Consider the following 24,071-nt stretch of genomic DNA (forward strand, 5'->3'; position numbering starts at 1 on the left):
GTATCCAAAGGTTTCTATGAACCAATGAGAGATGATGAACATAATGCCCCATGTTAAGAACAAGTGTGCCCATTAAATAACAAAAGTAACTAAATCCTCGTTATGTTACTATGACTCTGCAAAAGCGCAAGGATGATGTTTAGAGAAACACAACTGCTGCAGTAATTATGAACTCATAGTAGTCAAGCAATCATTTATACCCTTCCTAGTTTTGTGTTGTGATACTATTTTATTTTTGGTATGATTTTTACTGGATGAAAACTCTGCTTTTGAAATGGTAATACTTTTCCCATCTTTGCAGACTGAATACATTCAAAAAGAGAGCGCAGTACATTCTGCAAAATACTAACCGCTTCAGCATCTGTCTTTCCTGCTCGCTATAGAAAGGCCAGTCCTCTTGTACATCATTCCATATGTTACGCATTAGATGAAATGTGTTCTCTGTCATGCGTGCTATCTGCTTGAGAACATCACTGACACACTTTCTGTCGCGGTCTGTTATACCATCTGCAATACACAATTGTAATATAAAACACAGGATACTCTATGTTTTAATGCATCTCTTGGCAGTACTGCACCATCAGCCAATGTTACTGTCAGACATAAAATGCTGAATACATGCTAGAATCAAATTGCAGTCACAATCTGTTCAGTTCAAGCATCATTAGTAGAAAAATAAAACTTTTAAATAAACTTAGCTAAAGGTACACCAGCATGAGTAAACATATGAAACTATTTATTGGCATGAGAGAATAAGTGGCACATCGAAAAGATAAAAAAGGAGTAAACAGAAGAACTCTAAGCAGAATTCCTCCTCAAAAAATATAATTAATACATAACAAGTAGTGTCCATATAGCGGAAGTCTATTTTGTACGAAAACTGTAAAATGTTTTCATTGTACAACTAATTACTATACCTAGTAGTCCCACACATTCTCTGTAGCGAACTATCAAGCGGCAGATCAACTGATATCTGTACTCTTTTGAAACTGGAGCAGTAACTCCCATGCTTTAGCTATTTACTTTTAGGACATCATCTACAACAACGTGTTTTGATATCCTGCTTCTTCCAGCACATATTTCATGAAAATCAGTCTACACTAATCCCCTTGGTAACAGCCACAGAAAATGTGTGTGGATACCATACCAATCTTTGTCCAGTTTATAAAATAATGTCACTGTTAGCAATAATATTACAGTAAGCACATTTCAGAGAACAGTATTCCTACAAAGGCACAGCCAAAGAATTTTAATTATCAGCAATGATATGTTTCGGGCTGCAATGGGCAAATATGCATACCTTTTCTGAGTCTCTCATACACTTCTGGTTTCTTGTATGGTCTGACAGCAAGAAGGTGTATTAGCCGTTCCCTAGAAAGATTTGCAGCAACTGTAGTAACGGTATGTGCAGTTTTCCTACAGAATTACTGTACAGCAAATAACAGAATCAAAAAATGGGAAGCAGTTAATCTGTCGTATAAGGGCTACATGCAAGTTACACAAACTACAGAAGTAATAAAGGATTTTAGATGCTGCACAACAAAGCCTAACTTATTGTTGAAGTATTACTTCCTCATAAATTTTGAAAAGTATGTCTCATTGCGTAATACTATTCCATCTAGGGCAGTTATCAGAATAAATGTTTTATGGCTCATGTTTACAAGGTACTAACACATTTAGATTTGTTTTGGGTTAGTTGTGTTATAACCAAAAAACTATGGCACTGTAGTATAAATTATTTGTACCACTGTATAAAAGAGGGAAAATACACATGTAACATTTTTTTTCCTTTTTGACCTAGATTGTACCACTAACCAGGTCTGCACTGATGACAGAACACAAATGTGAAGGGCCACGTCTGATTGGTTATAATCAGAAAAATTAGTGGAAGTGATGTAGCTAAGCAAACTACCATTTGTGTCTTTCAGTTAACTTTCAAAATATAATATATTATGCTATTTACTCTGATACAGGGGATTATTGATTTTATTCAAATAATATCAGGATTACTGTGATCATAAACATATAAGATAACAATAAAGCTCTGGCTTAAAAAGAAAGTCCAAACCTGTTATGCTTAGAGCAATTAAGAATTATATGTTTATTTTCAATACAAAAATATTCACAGACATCGTAAACGTGCAGTCAGAAGGTTCTACCAACCTTAGAGGCCGCCGCATGATATCTGTGTTAACGGTCTTCTGGCCACCGGTGTTCCCTGAAGGTTTGGTTCGGATGGAGTTTTGGGGAGAACCCCCACTGGACATGCTGTTGTGGGCAGGAAGGTAACCATTCGTAGACGGCTTCACATTTGACGGAAACGGTTTGCTGGCGGGCGGTTGCCGAGTGTTCAGAACAGGCAAGTCCTTTTCTTTCTGCACAGGTGGGACTGTGTTGCCAATATTCCTAGCAGGAATACCTCTCACTTTTATTTTCACCTTTTTGCCAATGCCTGGACCTCCAGGCTTTATTTCTCTTGTGCTGCAGGGGAAAAAAATAATTACATAGAGCACATATTATGAAAAATGACAACCTTTTTAATATAGCATGCTGCTTTTCCAACACCACTTGTTCAGGGAATCAAAACATCAGCAATTCAAATGACCAATTTCGACTGAAATATTTATTACTTTATCTTAGTCCACAATGACAGGCACATGGTTATGAAAATATCCATGATATTCATCTCCCATTATCCCCAATACAAGTGGGTCCTTTCATCCTGACTTAACAGCCTTTTATATTTACTGTACTTCAAAATATTCATCTTTCCTTCCCACAGAAGGAACTAATGGTTCCAAAAGCTACTAGTGTGTCTTGTACTTTTGTACACGTGTAACGGCAGTAAAGAGTTTTGCCTTCTGAAACTTCGCCCTCGTCAGTGATTACCTCTCAATTTTATAAGATATATGTGCTATCAAATTTTGCTTTAAAAACTAATTTTTATTATTTATTTTAATGTGACTACATCCAGGGCCAATCTGAGCCCCAACCAAAACAAGCAGCCACTTGAGATGCCAAGCCGAGAGGGTTGTCGAAGGCGACCCAGTGGCAAAATTGTACACAGAATGAATCATGATTAGTGATGAAAACAACCCATTTCCATGCTTATTAAATTTAGATTAATTTTGCAAGGTCTTACTAAGAGCCCAAGTTATTGTGACTATAATGTTTGAGGGAGGGAAAGAGGAGAAGAGTGCACTAATTATAGTCTCTTGTGCAGAAAAATGGGAGGGGGGGGGGGGGGGGGGGGCTGGATCCAAACGATCATGTTGCTTGTGTGGAAAAATGTTCTTAAACCAGCCCTGGTTACATCTTCAAAATGACACTTGTTACTATTCAACTGTTACATTTATTCCCAAGAATCAATGGTCCAAACAATAATCTTTAGAAGATCTCAATTGGTGACCCAGAGGTTCATTCAGATTACTGATGTTAGCTTCTTTTTCACAGCATATGTCTGAAATACACATAATTTGTTACTCTTATGAGATCACTTCAGATTTTTCTACCAATAATCAATCATCACAGAGTTCATTTGTCATCAGCAATAGGTTAATCAGATCTATGTTGTGATTTTTCAAACTGTTAATGTTGAACTGTGAATGGAACACTTCGAAATTTCTGGTAAATTACTATCTCCTGCCCTACCCTCATTTTGTTTGCAAAATATAAATCCCCACATAGTTAGTATTTTATCATTATGAAAATAATTTCCTCTAATTATAGACAATTATAAGATATTTTAGACCAATACATCTCTCAACTAAGCAGACACAGTTGTTAAAAAGTGGTGTAATATGTACCAGAGAGAGAGAGAGAGAGAGAGAGAGAGAGAGAGAGAGAATGGGGAGGTTACAAAAACAGAGCAACTAGTACCAGTTCCTTTTCTGGTTCTCTTCTGCTTTTGCTAACTGGTCTCTTGTCCTGTCATATACGTCATCTTTGGCATGTATTCGCATTTTGCACGGTAGTGCACCCAAGGGCTCCAGTGACCTATTGGAACAAAACACAATTTTTAGGTATTGTCAATGTGGAAGTAATATTAAGACAAAAAAAGAGAAAAAACAAAATGGTGATGATAAATTATGACAGATGATGCTAGTATTCATTTGAGAAATACGCCTTTTACAGCTCAAGAACAATCCGAAACGAAATGTAACAAATGTGGTAGCACATGGAGCGGTAAAGCAATGTGATCATAAATTCACACTGGAGGTTTTGTAACAACGTGAAGAGACATGGAATGCCTGTGAAAGTGATACAGGACTGTACTCCTATTTACAATAAAGTTTGCAGCACACAGGGAGGGTGTTCTTAAATATACAGATGGCTACATTTGAAATAAAATGTAAAAGCTCTCATTCTAATAATTTTCTATTTCATGATCATCTTGACACTGAGACATTACTCATGTTATACATACTATCTCAACTTCTTTAGCCAGGCGCAGAGAATTTGTAATTCTAATTGAATAAAAAAAATATCTTAAACTGAAAGATAAAACAATTGCAATCCTGTGTTTCATATATACTTAATAAATACTTTAGAGTTTATGTAATCGTAACACTAGTTCACACTATATGTAAAACTATTACTGACGTGGAACTGTTCTGCTTGACGCATTCGAAACTTCCTTGTGGCCCCTCGATATCTGCGTTTGTCGACAGGCTGAACTTGAAGCCTGCTTGGCCAAGGCTGGACTCGCATGACGGAAAGGTTAGGGTCTGCAATAGAAAGAAAACTTCTGTTTATGTGGTGGTAAGAGAAAAATATGAAACTGAGATGCATACAACAAAATCCAAACTAAACTGATGCCAATGAATCTAGCCAGTGTTTCACAGACAATGTCAGCAAAATAGTGTTCAGAAAGTAAAACTTCATTCATTTGCAAAACTCTCTATTGCACAATGATAAAACAGTTTTTGTGATGAGCTATGTTGCAGCTTCTGCTGAAGTTCTGTACAAGACCTAAATTGATCCAATAACCTTTAAGTATTTTTGAAGCTACCAGATAGGTAACAGCTTCTCTGACCCATATGTAGCTTAAATGGACTGGCATAAAACCAGCCACTGACTGAAGTCTGTTGCTTCCCATCCTAAGTTTCTATCATCAAAAGCAGATGCTGAGTCAATTTTAAGAGCTCTGTACCTTTAGTGAGTACAAGATAAATTGTGTTTCATAGGATTCTTAACTTAATTCTGATTTCACATAGTTCATAAAAAGTTCCGTCTCTTATTTCCTCTCGGTAGTGAGATATTCACCAGCTATACACGTGCGATCCTACCTCTAATACAGTTGTGGCAACAGCACCTTTCAGTAAACCCACACTGCTATAAATATCATTGCCACAATCACCTTACAAACAGAAGGAACACCATGAAAGGAAAGCCTTTTTCCTCTTCCTCCAATAGTATATATTTGGTATTTTGTTTGGTCAATAATGACTTGCACATATGATGACTTTCTTAAAACTCTTTGATTTGTTGCCTTGGAAACATGTGCACAACAGGATGTTGGCATATTTCGGGGGCATATGCAGATGGCGATAGGATCATGTGCCCAAGGTATAAAAGGGTAATGCAATGGTGGAGCTGTCATTTGTACTTGGGTGATTCATGTACAAATGTTTCCAACATGATTATGGCCGCAAAATCTGAATTATCAGACTTGGAACGCGGAACGGTAGTTGGACCTAGACGCATGGGACATTTCATATTGGATAGCTGCCGCGACTGCCAAATTTCAGGCATTAACCCTCGGCTCAGGCAATACAGCAGCCAACTGCCTTCACTTGACGACCAAGAGCAATAGCGTTTTGAGTTGTCAGTCCCTTTGCTAACAACACCTCTTCAGGGATTGTGACCATGTTGGTTGGACCCTCAATGATTGGAAAACTGTGGCCTTGGGAATGCTTTTCGATTTCAGATGGTAAGATCTGATGGTATCATTGGAGATCCCATTAAGCCATGGACCCAAGTTGTAAACAAGGCATTGTACAAGCTGTTTATGGTTCCATAATGGTGTGGGCTGTGTTCACATGGAATGGAATGGGTCCTCTGGTCCATCTGAAGTGGTTATTGACTGGAAATGTTTATGTCTGGCTACGTGGAGATCATTTGCAGCCATTCATGGATGACAATGTGCCATGTCACTGGACCACAATTGTTCGCAGCTGGTTTAAAGAACATCCTGGACAATTCGAGCGAATGATATGGCCACCCAGATCTCACCCAACATGAATGCCATCGAATATTCAAGGAATATAATCGAGAGATCGGTTCATACACAAAATCCAGCACTGACAACACTTTCGCAATTATCGACAGTTATAAAGGCAGCGTGGCACAGTATTTCTGCAGGGGCTTCTAACGATTTGTTGAGTCCATGCCACATCGAGTTGCTGCACAAACCCGGGTGACAGGCCTGACACGATATTAGGATGTATCCCAAGACCCTCGGTGTAAAATAATTCAGCGACAATTTCAACCCCCCTCCCAAAACACACACACACACACACACACACACACACACACACACACACACAAAGGGATAACGATTTTGGATAAAACAGCTTGCAACTAAAAGGAACCTGTGCGATTTATTGAAAAAGAGCGACATAAGAGTGCAGACCACAAGAGTGCAGAAACATCCTAGGCCAATTGCAGATTATCGTCATATCTGGGTGTGGATGGGAACGAAGACGTTACACTCTCGTCCACAAAATTGTATACAAAGGGCAGGACGACTCATCACGAGCTTCGAGTCCCGGATCTGTCAGGTTGCCAACCTTACAACCCACTTTCCCCTGCGCCGCGGAAGCAAGTAGCAGCTCTCCCAAGGACGTTGCGCCTCGTGACGTCAACTTCTGCGTCGTATTTCTCGGCTGCAAACCACTCTCTAGCTACTGCCAAACAAAATTCCTGTACCTAATCAGCCGAGTCATCATATGTCCATTTATTCGACTCCCGAAGTGGATTTTCCAATGCAAATAATTCAAGTGTGAACATCGGAACACGTCACCGTGATTCATTACACTGCAAAAATAACAATCTTTGCAACGAAACACGCGGACTGCGGCGGAATGTTGGATGTCATGGACGGATGTGCACTCCCACCATTTTTTTTTTCGCGGGAAGAGCACAATAAATGACAAATGAAGTGTAACGTGCGAAAACTGCCGTCTCAAAAGCACAATTTTACTAGATTTTTTTTTTTGTAAGAATTTGTTACCCAAGCATCCGTGTGATGATGCGACTAATGATAGTAACAACATTTTTAAGAGTTTAATTTTTAGTTGCATTAAACAAACGCTACGCAATGGTTCATGTAATAAGCGAGTCAACGCCGATGTACCATTTGGGTCTACCTGTATTTTCCGGTCATCCAAGTACATATTTTATGTGGTTTCCTTAAATAGTTTAGGGTAAACGTGGTGGTGCATCCTTCAATAATGCCTCATCTGGTTGCTATTCCGTTTTCCGGCGAGCTAAGCGAATTCTCAGTCTTTAACGAGCTCGATGTTGACCTCACGAACCATGGCTTCCTTTTTGTCCCTACCACAAAAATACTTGGGATATTTACCAACTTTGAGTCAACTGGCGACTAGAGCACAAGAGAAATCATGTTGTGTGTTGGAATTTGGGCGAAATTATTCCACTGTTCCAGGGCAACGTGCATTCCGCCGTCGATTCGGCACGAAGCCACCTCTGCACAAGCAGATTCGTGACTGGCTTACAAAATTCTTGAAGTTGGTTGCACATGCAAAGGGAAGGGCACGGATCGGCCACAAACGTTTGATGAAATGTCGAGCGTATCCGAGGTGCGTCCACACGGAGGCCTCGAAATTCAAGAGATGTGCAGGCCAGGAACTTCAGCTTCCTCGAACAACGGTGTTCTGAAACGACACTTGCAATATGAAGCCTCAGAAGTTGCAGCTACTGCAGCAATTGCGTCCCGGCGACCGCAACATAAGGTAGGAGCTTTGCATTTCAGTTCTCCAGGATATGGTAGAGGACACTTTTTTCAAACGACTCGTCTTTTCGGACGAATCGACGTATCATCTATCGCGTAAAGTAAACCGTCTAATAGAAGTATTTCGAGGTCACAAAATCCTGCCGTCGCCGTCAGACACGGGAAAGACTAACCGAAACTGTGTGTTGTGCCATTTCTGGTCATAAAATTTATGGGCTTGTCTTTTTGTGGAGGAAAATGAAAGCAATGTCATTCCTGGACATGCTGCGAAGTCAGTTGTTTGCTCAGTTTCACGAAGTTTCCATCGATTTCATTTTTATGCATGACGGCGCCCTGCCTCACTTCCACCTTGAGATGCGGTGTGTTATCTGATTTTCACCATCTCCCAGGAGGTGGATGAGATCTTGTTCATTGCTCTTGACCTCCCAGTCACCAGACCTCGCCCTAGTGATTTTTTTTTCTGTGGGTTACATAAAAGGCAATAGTCGTTGTCCCACCTATGGCAAGCTACCCTTCACGAGCTGAGAAATTGGGGTGTTGAAATTGTTGATTCAATGAACAGGAACCTATTCATTCGTGTGAGGAATGAAATAGATTATCGTTTCGATGTTTCTCGATAAACGCATGCTGAACATGTTGATTATGTGGTGTAGCGCCAGTGCCAACATAAAATTTTGAATCCTCCTCTATCCAGTGACATGCGCAATGTGTTTCTATATTTCATAGTTTGTAATAAACAACTGAACTCAGTTCGAATATTTGAAGGTATTCTCCCTATGGAATCTTCACTGTGTGTATCAGTCTACAGTAGAACACGAAACAACTCTAAGGTGAAAGCTAGTGTTTTTAGATACATTATCTGGCACATCTGGATTGTTTCCAAATTATATTTTTGCGAGAAGTATTTTCTTGAAATGTGGCGTCTGCTGGTACTTACTTTTTTTATTCCCATCCCTTACGCGAACTTTTTTCTTGAGGTACTCCTGTACGGAGCATGTTATTTGTTGATTTCGTGCATTGTTCGATAATTTATAAAACTCAATACAAATATTTTTTGATTCTTGTTCACTAAATTTCTGAAAGCATTTTGTTCCATGTTTCACCTGGCTGTTGTACTCCTGTTTTCGAAATGTATTGCTTCCCTCTTATCTCGACTTTTTTCCGAATATTACGAGCCCATTTTGCTCGGTCAGATGTTCGCTTTCTTGTGTACTATTTCCCTAGAAAATTTTGCCCTGCTGTTACATCAACTGCTAACCTACCCACAGAATTGCTATTAGTTTCAGAACAGGTCATTTTCTTTTACGTTGTTTATTGTTTCGTGCTAAAATCGCAAACTCTGAAGAATCGAAATTTGCTGTTGGGATATATTCAGACGCAATGTCTGAAAACAATGAACCAGAACAACTAGCAGTTTCAGATGCAGTTATATCATTCAGATTTTTGCGTTTGACAGATGGTTTAATCCCTTTCGTTTTATTAGATTAATTGCATTATTTTCAGACGTGGAGGGTGTACACATGTTAGCAATGACAGTTTTGTGTCTAGAGTGTTCACACAAACCATCGCCAGAAAAATCGACATCTTTGTCTGATCCAAGTGATTTTCAGAGCATACGTCCTCGAACCCAGTAAAACTAAATTAAAGCAACTCGCAGCTTTTGAAATCACATTAATCCAAATCATAACAAGCAATTTTACTCGTAAATAATAGAGCATTTTGCAATCACTACATTGTTTTCCTTGAAGGATGTTGCTAACGTCTGTGATATGCCCTCCTCTCAACAGAAACATGTTCCCGCAATATTCAACGTTATTTTAAAGTCAGTCGAGATTTATCAATCACAAGCTGAAGTAAAAGAATGAATAACGGCAAGTCAAATATCAACATGTGCGTCCTTGTGTTCCAGCATTGAAAACATGACAGATCCTTCACCAACGTATACAATAATTATAGTTGCATCAAGTTCTTCCGTATTTATGACATGACACTAGTTTACCGAAAGCCACGTCTTGACGTTCACCTTGAAGACATACTTTTGTTATTCTTACATTTAAAACTTGTTAACTTTCTTTGATACTTATGTAACATCTAAAATTATCGAAAAACTGACATTGGTTTTTCTTGTATTAAGCCACATACTGGATTTCGATTTTCATTGAACCTATACGCGTTTCAAAACGAATGTCTGACGCTCCCCACCGCGCTCTGGTTAAGCATTCATACCTCAAATCTACGGCAGGCTCCTATTTGTCCACAATGGATATCCTATTACCTGTTTCAACTTTAGGTCAAACGAAATTTATATGCTGACAAACAGGCAAAAACATTTTTGAAAAATTGCAGGCAGGACTTTCCCACCAGGACACAATGGAGAGCTTCAATTAAAATCTGTGAATTCGCTCTGAAACGCGCGCAAGTTCAATACAAACTTAAATATAGACGTGATATGACTTCACTAATTAAATGGTATTCTTTAGAAGAAAGGCGACGTTCTTCTGAATCTGTCTGGTAAGTTTATGAGACCAGTTATTCGAGGTATGCAATATAATAACTCAACTTCCTCCTGTATAATCGAGGGTTGGAACTTTAATAGTGGCAACTATTTATTTACAGGTCGTACAAAACAGATACGTGTTTCAAAGTACACTACTGGCCATTAAAGTTGCTACACCAAGAAGAAATTCAGATGATAAACGGGTATTCATTGCACAAATATATTATACTAGAACTGACACGTGATTACATTTTCACGCAATTTGGGTGCATAGATCCAGAGAAAACAGTACCCACAACAACCACCTCTGGCCGTAATAACGGCCTCGACACGCCTGGGCATTGAGTAAAACAGAGCTTGGATGGCGTGTACAGGTACAGCTGCCCATGCAGCTTCAACGCGATACCACAGTTCATCAATAGTAGTGATTGGCGTTGAACATTTTCTGTATCCAGAAAGGCCCGTACAGGACCTGCAACATGCGGTCGTGCATTATCCTGCTGAAATTAGGGTTTCGCAGGGATCGAATGAAGGGTAGAGCCACGGGTCGTAACACATGTGAAATGTATAACGTCCACTGTTCAAAGCGCCGTCAATGCGAACAAGAGGTGACCCTGACGTGTAACCAATGGCACCCCATACCATCACGCCAGGTGATACGTCAGTATGGCGATGACGAATACACACTTCCAATGTTGTTCACCGCTATGTCGCCAAACACGGATGCGACCATCATGATGCTGTGAACAGAACCTGCATTCATCCGAAAAAATGACGTTTTGCCATTCGTGCACTCAGGTTCGTCGTTGAGTACACCATCGCAGGCGCTCCTGTCTGTGACGCAGCGTCCAGGGTAACCGCAGCCATGATCTCCGAGCTGATAGTCCATGCTGCTTCAAACGTCGTCGAACTGTTCGCGCTGATGGTTTTTGTCTTGCAAACGTCCCCATCTGTTGACTCAGGGATCGAGACGTTGCTGCACGATTCGTTACAGCCACGCGGATAAGATGCCTATCATCTCGACTGCTAGTGATACGAGGCCGTTGGGATCCAGCACGGCGTTCCGTATTACCCTCCTGAACCCACCGATTCCATATTCTGCTAACAGTCACTGGACCTCGACCAACGCGAGCAGCAATGTCGCGATACGATGAACCTCAATCGCGATAGGCTACAATCCGACCTTTAGCGAAGTCGGAAACGTGATGGTAGGCATTTCTCCTCCTTATACGAGCCATCACAACAACGTTTCACTAGGCAACGCCGGTCAGCTGCCGTTTGTGTATGAGAAATCGGTTGGAAACTTTTCTCACGTCAGCACGTTGTAGGTGTCGCCACCGGCGTCAACCTTATGTGAATGCTCTGAAAAGCTAATCATTTGCATTTCACAGCATCTTCTTCCTGTCGGTTAATTTTCGAGCCTGTAGCACGTCATCTTCGTCGTGTAGCAATTTTAATGGCCAGTAGTGTATTACTGACCTTCAAAGTTGTCGCGAGTATTGTGTATAACCCGTTGCACAGCAGTGCCAGTTGTGTTGACAGTTCGAACGGCGCCGTCTACTACCCGACGAATTTGTCGCAGTTCTGAAGCGAATGCCGTTAAGTGTTTCCTTCAGCTTAGAAATCGACTTAACTCACGAGGGCTTAAGTTGGGGGAGTGCAGTATGTGATATAGCTCTTAGCAGCCCCATCAGCCAAACAAATCAGTAACAACCCACACAGTAGGTGCCTGAGCACTGTCCTGCAGAAAATGTCATCACTTTTATCTCTACGATGTTAATTTTTGGAACACAACCTACAACCAACTTAGAACTGCTGCAAATTCGTCGGGTAATAGACCGCGCAGCTCGAACTGTCAACACAACTGGCACTGCTAGGTATCCTACGGCTTCCACATCACTGGCAACGGGTTATACACAATGATGGTGACTAGTTTTGAAGGTCAGTAAAACTTTGAAACACGTATCTATTTTGTACGCGCTGTAAATAAATAGTTGCCACTATTGAAGTTCCAGCCCTCGTATTTCGCATACAGACCATGAGATTATAATAGGAGATTATAACCCGTACGGAGACATACAAGCTGCATTTGTCCCCTTGTTAGTATGTGAGTGGAACATGTCAGAGTGGCTAAACTGGTGCGCGTATCATTTAAATAATGACTTTTTTTTACAGTTGTTAATACATACATGAAAACGTCTTTTTATGTGCTTCAAATTCGATGTTTCTTCTGCATGTGTACGAAGTTTCGAACAATTCCGACAGGTGGCAGGGGCGTAATGAAGCTTCAAACTGGCGTCTATGCAATACACTTGTTACAAGCAACGTACTGTAACTGAATTCTCGGCTGCGGACAAAGAAACAGTGGTGAACATCCATAAATGTATGTGAGCAATGTATCATGATGATGCAACTAGTCGTAGTACTGTTGGACGATGGGTGAAGAGAGTTAAAGCGTCAGAAATAGCAGAAACTGAGCTGTACAATCGTCCACATTTGGGACGTTCTGACACAGTCCCAGTTCCCCATGTTGTGAATCCGGAGGATTCGTGCAGATCGGGGCATCACAACTCCACAACTAGTTCTACAGCTACCGGTGAGCGTTGGATGTGCCTATGCAATGACTGAGACTTTCGTATATTCGACGGTGTGCTCAAGATGGGTTCCACGAGTGCTCACAACGGACTACAAAATTCAAAGAAAAGCCACTTCATGTGAATCGCTGAAGGAGTTTGAGGCCAATGAAGAGGAATTTCTGTCACGGATTATTACAAACGACAAAACCTGGATGCTTCACTTCGTACCGGAAACAAAAAGGACGTCACCAGAAAAGAAAAAAAATCAAGGCAACTGCCTCTGCTGGCAAAGTCATGATGAGGGTCTTTTGGTATTATTATGATGGTATAATTCCCGCGGATGCGTTGGCAAAAGGAAGCATCAATTCAGAGGCGGTTGTGAAGACTGAACAAATTCAACCATTTCCGACATATAGGTCTGACAGTAATTCAAAAGAAATCTTTCGCCACCAGAATGGACTCCCACTAACACGTCTCGAACGCGGGACACACATCGCCAGACGGGGTTGGACGTCACTGTCTCTTCCACACTACAGGCCAGACCTGGCGCCATCGGACCTCCATCTGATCAGATCCATTAGGAATGGTTTGTGACTGAAACAAACCTACTGGACTTCCATCGTTTGGACCTCACAAGACTTCTCTGCGTGGGACACACTTTGAACATGACGACAGCGTAGTTCATACAGTGAAAACGTGGCTATGGACAAGAGCTTTTACCACAAAATGTGATGGAAGCTACGTAGAAAATTATTACATGTATTGGGTTGGTGCAGAAGTTCGTAGCGTTTTTCCAGAAGTTTAATACACGCAACAAATACGCATAGGAGACTTTAGTCATCAATAATATATTCTCCTTCACTATTTACAATAGTTTGCCTACGGTGGGGTAACACTTCGATTCCGGGACTGTACAAATTACGTCGAGCCACATTGGGAGCACATTTTCATCCGGAAACGAAGTTCCTTGAAGGCTGTTCGCTAGAGCGCCCGAAAGGTACAAATCTGAGGACGCAAGATGAGGTGAATAACGTGGCTCCGGAATGACTTTCCAAACCAACTCTTGCATATTTATAGAAAGCGGGCGTGAGTTATCGTGCAGTAGTATCACTTCACTCAGTCTTCCCGGTCGCTGTTCCTGGATTGCGTCTGCAAGACGTTTCAGTTGACAATAAATGTCAGTAGTCATGGTTACACCATGGGGAAGCAATTTCCAGTACACCACACCGTCGCTGTTCCACCACATTCATAAGATTAGCTATTGTCCAGGTGTTTGTACGAGAACTCAACAATTCCTTTCTTTTCCGTATGTTAGGACAAAGACACCGTTTCTCGCCACTTGTAACGATACAGGAAGGGCATGGTCGGTGTTGTTCACGAGCCAATTGATGACGAGCGAGCAGTGATGCTCATCTGGCCACCCACTGATATTTGCGATTTTGGCTTTAAGCATTTTTGAACCTTCCCCACAGCATACAATGTCGCACAATGGTGCAATGATCCATGTTAGTGTACTCGAAAACTGGCACATGTGATGAACTGAACTAATGTGTTTACATGATCTTCTTCAAACCCTGAAGGTCTTCCTGAACGTGAAAGGTCACTAATTTTGAAACGACCCTCCTTATAACGAGAAAACCATTTTCTTGCCGTGCTCTGTCCAACGGCGTTATCCCCATTGAAGCCGCAAATATATCTGGCAGCCTCCGCTGCTGTCACCCCTACACTGAACGCAAACAAAAGAATCCGTCGGAAATCTTCCGATTTCTCCAACTGGCACTCCGTTTTCTAGCGGCCACAGCTCCGCTCACTATCTCCACATGACAGTAACTCAAATAGCAGCAGTAAAATACAAAATAAAAATTACCGACAAATAAACTCGCAGTAACCGGAATACCAACATGCAAAACAAAAAGCGCTACGAACTTCTACATGAACCTAATAAAAGAAATGCTGACTGAATCACCAAATTCTATCTTTTATGAATAAGTACTTTCTGAGAAAAAAAAAACTGCGGGGCATTATTTATTGAACCACGTCTATACGAAGGGCTCTCTTGACACCCAGAATGCAATGACTTAAAGAGGTGTACTGGTACGTAAATGCGTATAATGTGGTAGCGATTGCTGACTCTGCCCGACGGCCGCGTAACAGTGTACCAAACATGTTTTCACGTTTCGACAGAGGGCTGGTAGCGTGGGAGGCCGTCCCGCCAACAGCCCCGGTGTCGCCGGGACGTCGCGGCGCCAGCGGTGGCGTCGGCGTCGCCCGGCGCCGGTCCAACGTCGCTCACCCCGCCACCAGCGCCGACGCCGACGCGGCGCCCCAGAGTGGCGCGTCGCCGCGCTTCTGCCCGTGAATACCTTGTTCCAACGGCGAGGTGGTCGAGCTGTGATTTAGTACCGCTTCTCTTGACAACGAGCTACCGTGTATTTATGATGGATACTTCTCTTTCCGGACGAGCGCTGGTGTGTATTATAGGCGCTTTGCGAGAATGTATGCCTGTTACCACCCATCGAACTTACTTTGTACAATGAACACTACGAAGGCACGGCGAGTCATACAATATACTCGGAGGAAGGTTACAAAGTTCAGAAACTTTCATTAGAGTTTCAGATTTGTCTCTAACACAATGTGGTATCTCAGCGCACAAGTGAGAACTCCGTTACTTAGAAAAAGGCCAAATTTGTGCGTAAGATTGCACGTACTGGCACTGTTGACTCAATTACCGTTGCATGTGGTGCGATCGTATCACGAAGCTATTGTCAACGCCACTTGGGCTTCGCTGCCAGCGTCTGGCCGCATCGCCTTGCAAGGGGAGGCCGCCAACTGTGAAATTCAGATTCGATTCATACTGCGCATTATAGAAGCTCATGGCCAGAGGTGTAATGTGGCAAAGCACCAAGATTCACTTCTCAGCCGTTGTCGAGAAAATAGACAGTTAAAAGAAACCGTTGCGGTGAAATACTCTCCACGATTAATAATTTTCCAGAGCGTCCTGGCGCAGCGGTAAGCGCTAGGGTTCGTAATCTGAAGGTCGCCGGATCGAATCCCGCGCCATGCAACTTTTTTCTTTATTATTAGTTTTCTGTAATTCATATATATATATATATATATATATATATATATATATATATATATATATATATATATATATATAAATTGCTTATGCATGTTGGTGAAGGCGGATCGCTCTCCAATTGTACCGCCTCCATTTTTCCGTTTGTTTAACAGGGTGTACGAAAGCTCTCCCGTCCGCACTGATTTTCGACGGTGTTATAAGTTGCGCTAGGGACCGTATCTACCTTCTTTCGAAGTTAGCAGGCAACTACGCTGTTATGCGGCGGCCCGTTTCGGCCCATTCAACATCTGCCCTTCAAGTGTAACGAGCGAGTAACGGAGTTTATATTTCATACCTGCCACAGCAAATTTGTGTTCGTGGGGTTTCTATTCTAATTCGAACGTTTGACTTACGCTATACGTATTCGTTTCGGAATATCGTTTCTACGTCTTCCGTTAACTATACGTGGTTAACATTATGAAGACAATTAATAACACTTGTGAAATACAACTTTGTTTGCGGAAAACATAATGATGTTCGAAGTCGCCAGATTTTCCACGACAAACGACTTTCAACAACTTCTTATATGCATAATTGTTGCAACTGACTGCCGGGAATATATATATATATATATATATATATATATATATAATTCCCATAAACAAATACTAAAAAAAGTTGCATGGAGCGAGATTCGATCCGGCGACCTTCGGATTACGAACCCGAGCGCTTACCGCTACACCACAACGCCGTATAGAATTATTAATCGTAGAGAGTATTTCACCGCAACGGTTTCTTTTAACTGTCGATTTTCTCGACAACGGCTGAGAAGTGCATCTTGATGCTTTGCCACGTTACACCTCTGGCCATGAGCTTTTATTATGCGCAGTATGAATCGAATCTGAATTTCACAATTGGCAGCCTCCCCTTGTTAGACTAGGCAGCTACAAAACAATACTTCGACGATTTCAACGGAGCGTACTTGTGAGGCTAGGCTCACCGTTGCCTTTCGCAGTGTGCCTGTAGAGAGTTTACTGGTGACTCTCGCTATGTCCGCTGAATATCGTGGTACATTACAGGGCAGCGCTGCTTTGGTTGGGGCCTGAGCAATGTGATCGTGTGTACGAGGCCACAGGAACTCCGATTACTGACAAAAAACACATTTACGTGCCTGGAAGTTAGACGAATGGCAGACTGACGGACACTAGCAGCACTCCATATTGCCAAGCATCAGGAACAGGCTCAAATTGCGCAGCACTGCCCTTACTCGAGGTATGATGAACTTATTAACAGGTCACGGTCCGTATCCCAAACAATTTCAATTTCATGGAATGGCATATAGTAACACACCGACCTGTGACTGTGGAAGGAAGGTTCCGCTGATCATGTCGTTCACAGATGCCCCCTTTTCTAGGCAGAGATAGAGAGGGATCGCAGACAGACTGCGATCAGCAAACAATTGGAACTGACCAAAACGTGTGGACTAAAGTCAATACGACAACACGTCTAAGATAAAGTGGACGCTCTGAATATCAAAATAATATCAATAAATCACAAGAAGCGTTTCGTCAATTACAAATTATGACGGGCATCCACACAGGTATGCGTAGAATCGAGGACTGCTGACGTAAGCACCTACTAGTGGGGGTGATATACAACAGCGTAGCAACAACAAGTTTAGCTCTAGTTAGTCGGCAAACCTCCTGACCGAGCGAGGTGGACGACGGTTCAAACCCGCGTCCGGCCATCCTGATTTAGGTTTTCAGAGATTTCCCTAAATCGCTTCAGGCTAATGCCGGGAGGATTTCTTCGAAAGCCCACGGCCGACTTCCTTCCCCATCCTTCCATAATCCGATGGGACCGATGACATCGCTGTTTGGTCCCCTACCCTAGATCGACCGACCGACCCACTCACCCACCCAGAACTGAGTTGTGACGCCCGACTGTGTTTTCCACAGAAGATGCGTAGGACTGAAGCTCAGATGATTATGGGAGCACATACCACAGCGAGAACGCAATATATGGCCAGTATTAACACCAGTTGATGCTACTTTGTACCGTTTAAACACAGTACTGCAGTTGCTCAAGCTTTTACTTCGTGAAAAAAGATGTAGAAACGGAAAGATCCTGGCATGTTTCTTAAGGCTGACGGAATAAACAAGATTTTCGACTCGATACCTCATAGAACTTAAGTTTCTTGTCAAATGAGAGACAGCGCGCCAATCAATAAGGTGTTAAAAGTTCTATCATCCCATCTGCTGTTATTCCACTGTTATGTAACTTTCAGCAGCCATTCCAGTTTAGAGTTGACCGGTCAATACTGACCGAGGGAACCACACAAATTGAAGCGCACCGCACTTATTTTGAACGCATCCAGTTATTACACGACAAAAATACGAAGACCCACTAATAATATGAACTACAATTTCACTGGCGAGAAGCACAACGGCATACTGTCCCAAGAGAGCAACGAAATCGATATAGATTTATTATTGATTTACTTTACCTTTACCTTTAGGGGAAAAAATGATTACCGCCTACAAATTTTATTATTATTTCAAGCTGGAAACTGCTGTATAACCGTACCACAGAAGACGTGGTACAATCCGGTGAATATTTATACTCTAATATCTAACAATAGATAGCACTCAGAAAAAAGCATAAGACACAAAAAAGAGGTCTACAAAATTCACCCCAAGCGATCTAACTAGAGTAAAACAGCCACTAAAGAATATCTTCTGAAAGGTAACTGTAAATAAACACACAGAAGTCGTCCATGCAAGAGCCCCAAGTACGAGACTTATTGTAACGTCTCACTACTGCTCCCTTGAAATAAAATTGCTCTCCATTAACACTTCGTGTCGAGAAACCTGTACAGTAATGGTGGGACTCTTTTAGTTTCAGATCGTTAACGGAAATCGCCGAATGAATAAACTACGTACAATTACAGGAAAGAAAGTGAGGACGGAATAGTTCGTCACCAAGTGCTAGTCCCTGTTTTGCATTAGAGAACTGGTTCAATAATGTGACAACCAAAAAATGAACTTCATGACCCTGCTATGGCAATTTCTTTTATTTTCCTTGTCAACAGCCCAATGAGCCATCATGTCTATTACGGTTATTAAACATCGTATTCTCGCAGTCCAGTTTAATGGATAAGGAGTTAACTTACATGTAGCTGATAATATTATTACGAATGTTTTCTATAATGGTGCTACGTTCTCGTTTTCTGGGGAGAAGGGTCACAGATGTCACAAATTTTACGTAATACTTGTAACACACATTTTTATTCTGACTTGGGCAAAAAGTTTATTTTTCAGTCACTATAAGTTATAATGAAATTCCTTTTGTCCAACGGGTAAAAATTTCAAATATCTATACAAATATCTGAAATTTTTCTGGTGGCGTTCCGTAAACTATAAAACGCCTACTGTCTCACACATTGCGTCGCAAGCTTTATCTGTTGATCCGTGTAAGAGTTACGAATGAAGTAACTTTTGAATTTGAGGTTGCTCCTCACTTATGTGATGATACCTCTTTCCTGCTTGGACAACAGTAAGTGGCAGGTTTATAATCTTTTACACAGTGGATTACGATCTTTTCAAGATCAACAACTGCAACGCGATGTGAGGGAAGCAGCTACTTGTGAGGCGTGCATTAAGGGCGTCCGCATATACTTCGTCAACAAGAGAGTAAGATTCTAAAAATGCGTTTCGATGTAAGTGATACGTTAAGTTTGCAAACGTGTAGTGCCTTAAAAACTAAATTTTATAAGCAGTACACAAAACTTACTGTATATCAAAAAACTGGTATGACCTGCCTTCATACAGAAGTACAGATTATTATATATTAAAAATATGTAGCCTATGTCTGTCCGAACGTTTACTGAAGTATCGTGTAAAAATATGAAGTAAATCGGTTGATAACCTTTCGAAATTTTGATAACAACCTAAAATTACAACTTGTCTTTATAGTCTATAATAAGAGAGATTATTTTGATACCTAAACAATACTCTTAATTCAACATTATAGTAGAAGAGCATATTTGTATACTATTAATAAGAATATAGTTGGCACATTTTTAATTCAACAAGTTGAAATTACATCCTCATGTGATTAAACCCACGGTATCAAACCAGTTACGAACTAAAGCTAGAACATAATTACAAAAAATATATTCACATTTCCGTAACGTTATATTGGGTCTGAACGTTAAAAATGTGGAATAGGAAAACAAGTAAGAACGACTGAGAAAATCTTGTTGGATATCGACAAAAATAACAAACAGAAGATTCTCCCCGAATTGAAGAAAAGGAGACTAACTTTTAAAAAATGCTTTATCCTGTAATAATATCATCTGCGACACTGATTACCGAACTTAACCTATGTATTGTATGGCACTGGGAACCTTGAAACGACGGAGAGGCTTCGTGCCCACCGTTGGCCTCAATAGTTGACAACCCTACCGCAGTCCACTTCACCCCTCCGCCACCCCACACCGAACCCAGGGTTATTGTGCGGTTCGGCCCCCGGTGGACTCCACAGTACATTCTTCTTCCTCATTAAGATACTTTGCGGCATACGGCTATTTTACAACAGATGGCACAATGATGACTATTCAGTTTTGTGACTGCACTAGCTCATCCTAGATTTACGTTTTTAGTTCTGACACGTCTTTGCCTTAACCCAAATTGAAAAGTTTGAGCGTCACTTGCTAGTGAATGGTTTTTTATTTTATTTGTATTAAGTATTTGCTTAGTTCGTGAGGAGAAGATGGAGGAAGAACTGACGCTAGCCTATCAAGATGTGGGATACCGCCAATAGAAGTCACACACAGGTTAACCTGCTTGCCTGGTTAGCACCTTTTAAATGCAGCACACGGGCTCATTTCCACCTCTCGCATGCTAGCTCGCTGCAATGTACTGGTCAGTTTTTATCAACTGGTACTTATCTTGTGACTGGTGAGACTTTCGTGCTCGCATGGGTGGCCGTACATATTGTCAACGAACTGATGCTAATCGCGGTGTCCACTGTGTATTGTCCCACACTGTTCTTTCTGAGGTGGCTACGAATGATGAACACGAAGCAACAGCGTGTATTATTTACAAGATATTAAATGAAGAGCAAGCTACTGAAGGACGCACAGCAACATTAGACGGACAGCCTGGGTTGGATCGTGCAAAAAAAGACGCAAATGAAAACGGAGGAGGCAGGCACCATTGTGAAGAATATAGCAAATTAGCAGAACTGTATTTATTCCAGGAAGACTGGGCGCGGATGGTGGCTGCCGTGGCTATAAGCTGCGGAGACTGCGGTGCGGGTGAAAGCTGTTACGTAAGAAACGAGGATCGGCCGGAAAACAGGGAGAAACTAATGTCCTTACAGGGACACTATGCGGACCCCAACAGCGACATCTCACTGCTCACAGTCCTTCACTTTGCAACGCGACAACTAGAAGAAAAAACTAAAAGAAAAAACTAAAAGAAAAAATGTGTCTTAGACACTACTGTCGCATCTGGAATATAAAAAAAATGAGAATGAATAAGTTACAATAACAAATACATAGTAACGACGCAGCATATTATCTTTGAGTAGAGTAATCGACAAAAATAAAATTAACTTCCAGGGAAGTGTACTGTGACATTTTCTGTGCATGTCGCATATCAATGACCTTGCACACAATCTTAATATTAGCCCCGAACTTTTTGCATTTACGCACAGTGTCCCTCCCGAGCGTCGCCAGGCGCAGTTTCCTTGACCTTCCTGTAGAAATTTGCAATTTTGTTTCTGCAAGTCTTACTGAAGTCAGAAATACTGCTCGTTACGTCTTTCATGTGACGTCCTGTGTTGACGGAAAACGTCTGTTTTTTGAAGTGGAATTTTATGTGTCCTTACGTTAGAGCGGTCCCAAATTAGTGCGCTGTTTTATCGATATGTATTAACAGGTGCAGTAAAACACGAAGAACAGCCAATACCCGAGCAGCGACAGCATCGCCCTGGCCGGTGCTGCTGCTAACGCCGTGCAGCGCTGCTCACAAGGGAACCTCCCCATCGCACCCCCGTCAGATTTAGTTATAAGTTGGCACAGTGGATGGGCCTTGAAAAACTGAACACAGATCAATCGAGAAAACAGGAAGAAGTTGTGTGGGACTATGAAAAAAATAAGCAAAATGTACCAAGTGAGTAGTCCATGCGCAAGATAGGCAACAACAAGGATGGTGTAAGCTGAGGAGCGCCGTGGTCCCGTGGTTAACGTGAGCAACTGCGGAAAGAGAGGTCTTCGGTTCAAGTCTTCCCTCGAGCGAAAAGTTTAATTTTTTATTTTCAGACAATTATCAAAGTTCAGGCACTCACACATAATCAACTTCCCTCCCCAAAATTCCAGGACATGTTCAGATTTGCTTGGACATATGCAGGATTTGACGGTCTACACACGGAAAAATTTGAAAATGTTAAAAACATATATTTTCACAGAGCACAGGGAAAACTGTGCGACTGTGAAACTGTTGCATTCATTTATTGCAGTTAATGTGACAAACTTATGTTTTCATCACTTTTTTGGGAGTGATCATCATATCCACAAGAACACCTGAATCGGGCACGGTAGAAGAATCTTTTTATCCATTCGCCAAGTGTACAAGCTAGGTTGGTGGACAATATATTCCTGTCATGTGACGCACATGCAGTCACCAGTGTCGTATAGAATATATCAGACGTGTTTTCCTGTGGAGGAATCGGTTGACCTATGACGTTGCGATCAAATGTTTTCGGTTCCCATTGGAGAGGCACGTCCTTTCGTCTACTAATCGCACCGTTTTGCGCTGCGGTCGCAAAACACAGACACTAAACTTATTACAGCGAACAGAGACGTCAGTGAACGAACGGACAGATCATAACTCTGCGAACAAAAAAAAATAAAGTAAACTTTTCACTCGAGGGAAGACTTGAACCAAGGACCTCTCGTTCCGCAGCTGCTCACGCTAACCACGTGACCACGGCGCTCCTGAGCTCACGCTATCCTTGTGTTGCCTATCCTGCGCATGGACTACTCAGTTTGTATATTTTGCTTATTTTTTTCATAGTTCCACACAACTTATTCCTGTTTTATCGATTGATGTGTGTTCAGTTTTTCAAGGCCTATGCACTATGCTAACTTATAACTAAATCTGAGGGGGGTGCGATGGGGAGGTTCCCTTGTCAGTATTATTATCCCAGAACCAAAACACAATCTCCATCGACACAGTGCGAAAAACAAAACCAGCAACGAATCTCGAGTACGTGCAGATTTTGCGTCGCAGGAAAATGCTTGAAATAACGGGGTCCTTACTGGCTACAACGAATGAAGAAAGTCAGAATGGACGGATGTAGCCACAATACCACATAAGCTAATGAAATTTAGTCTTATGGAAAACACCATACCTGAGTACTTAGCAGAATGGTGGGGTAAGTTTTAATACTACAGATGTCTGGAAAACCTCACCAGTCTCCTTTAGGGTAGACGTAAGCATATTATTCTAAGCTATCACCGTGGATGCCACTATGCTAAAATTCACCTATGGAACGTATTTATAAAGAACAAAAACTTTCCTGCCATCGCTTCGCTTGGGAGCGAAGCAGCACGCCCAGAGAGCGAGAGAAGCAGCCAAGTAGGTCACGAAGGTCGTTGCTCCTTAATGAAACTACATTCCCGTGTTTACTGCAGTCATTGGTAGCAAATAAACGTTCACTACTCTGATTTACGGAGAGGTACAATTCTTATACAGTACATTGACAAAACATCAAATGTAAAGCGGACATTACTTGACATCAAATATGGTCACTGTAGTATCTTTCAGTCAAGTGGAAGTCCCTACTGCACCAAGACCACTGCTATACAGGGTGTTACAAAAAGGTACGGCCAAACTTTCAGGAAACATTCCTCTCACACAAAGAAAGAAAATGTTACGTGGACATGTGTCCGGA

The 24,071-nt window shown here is 41.7% G+C and overlaps 1 protein-coding gene across 1 annotated transcript in view; it reads right to left on the bottom strand.

Moving 5' to 3' along the window:
• LOC124805513 (RNA polymerase II elongation factor Ell-like) overlaps positions 1-24,071 on the bottom strand; it is a 307,965-nt gene that overhangs the window by 19,430 nt on the left and 264,464 nt on the right. The window contains exons 3-7 of the mRNA XM_047266077.1: positions 4,603-4,727; positions 3,880-3,996; positions 2,164-2,481; positions 1,301-1,371; positions 351-507 (exon numbers count right to left, since the gene is read on the bottom strand). Coding sequence (XP_047122033.1) covers positions 351-507; positions 1,301-1,371; positions 2,164-2,481; positions 3,880-3,996; positions 4,603-4,727 — 788 coding nt within the window. The remainder of the gene's footprint in view (positions 1-350; positions 508-1,300; positions 1,372-2,163; positions 2,482-3,879; positions 3,997-4,602; positions 4,728-24,071) is intronic.

The sequence above is a fragment of the Schistocerca piceifrons genome, chromosome 7 (genome assembly GCF_021461385.2).
Source record: "Schistocerca piceifrons isolate TAMUIC-IGC-003096 chromosome 7, iqSchPice1.1, whole genome shotgun sequence".
NCBI lineage: Eukaryota > Metazoa > Arthropoda > Insecta > Orthoptera > Acrididae > Schistocerca > Schistocerca piceifrons.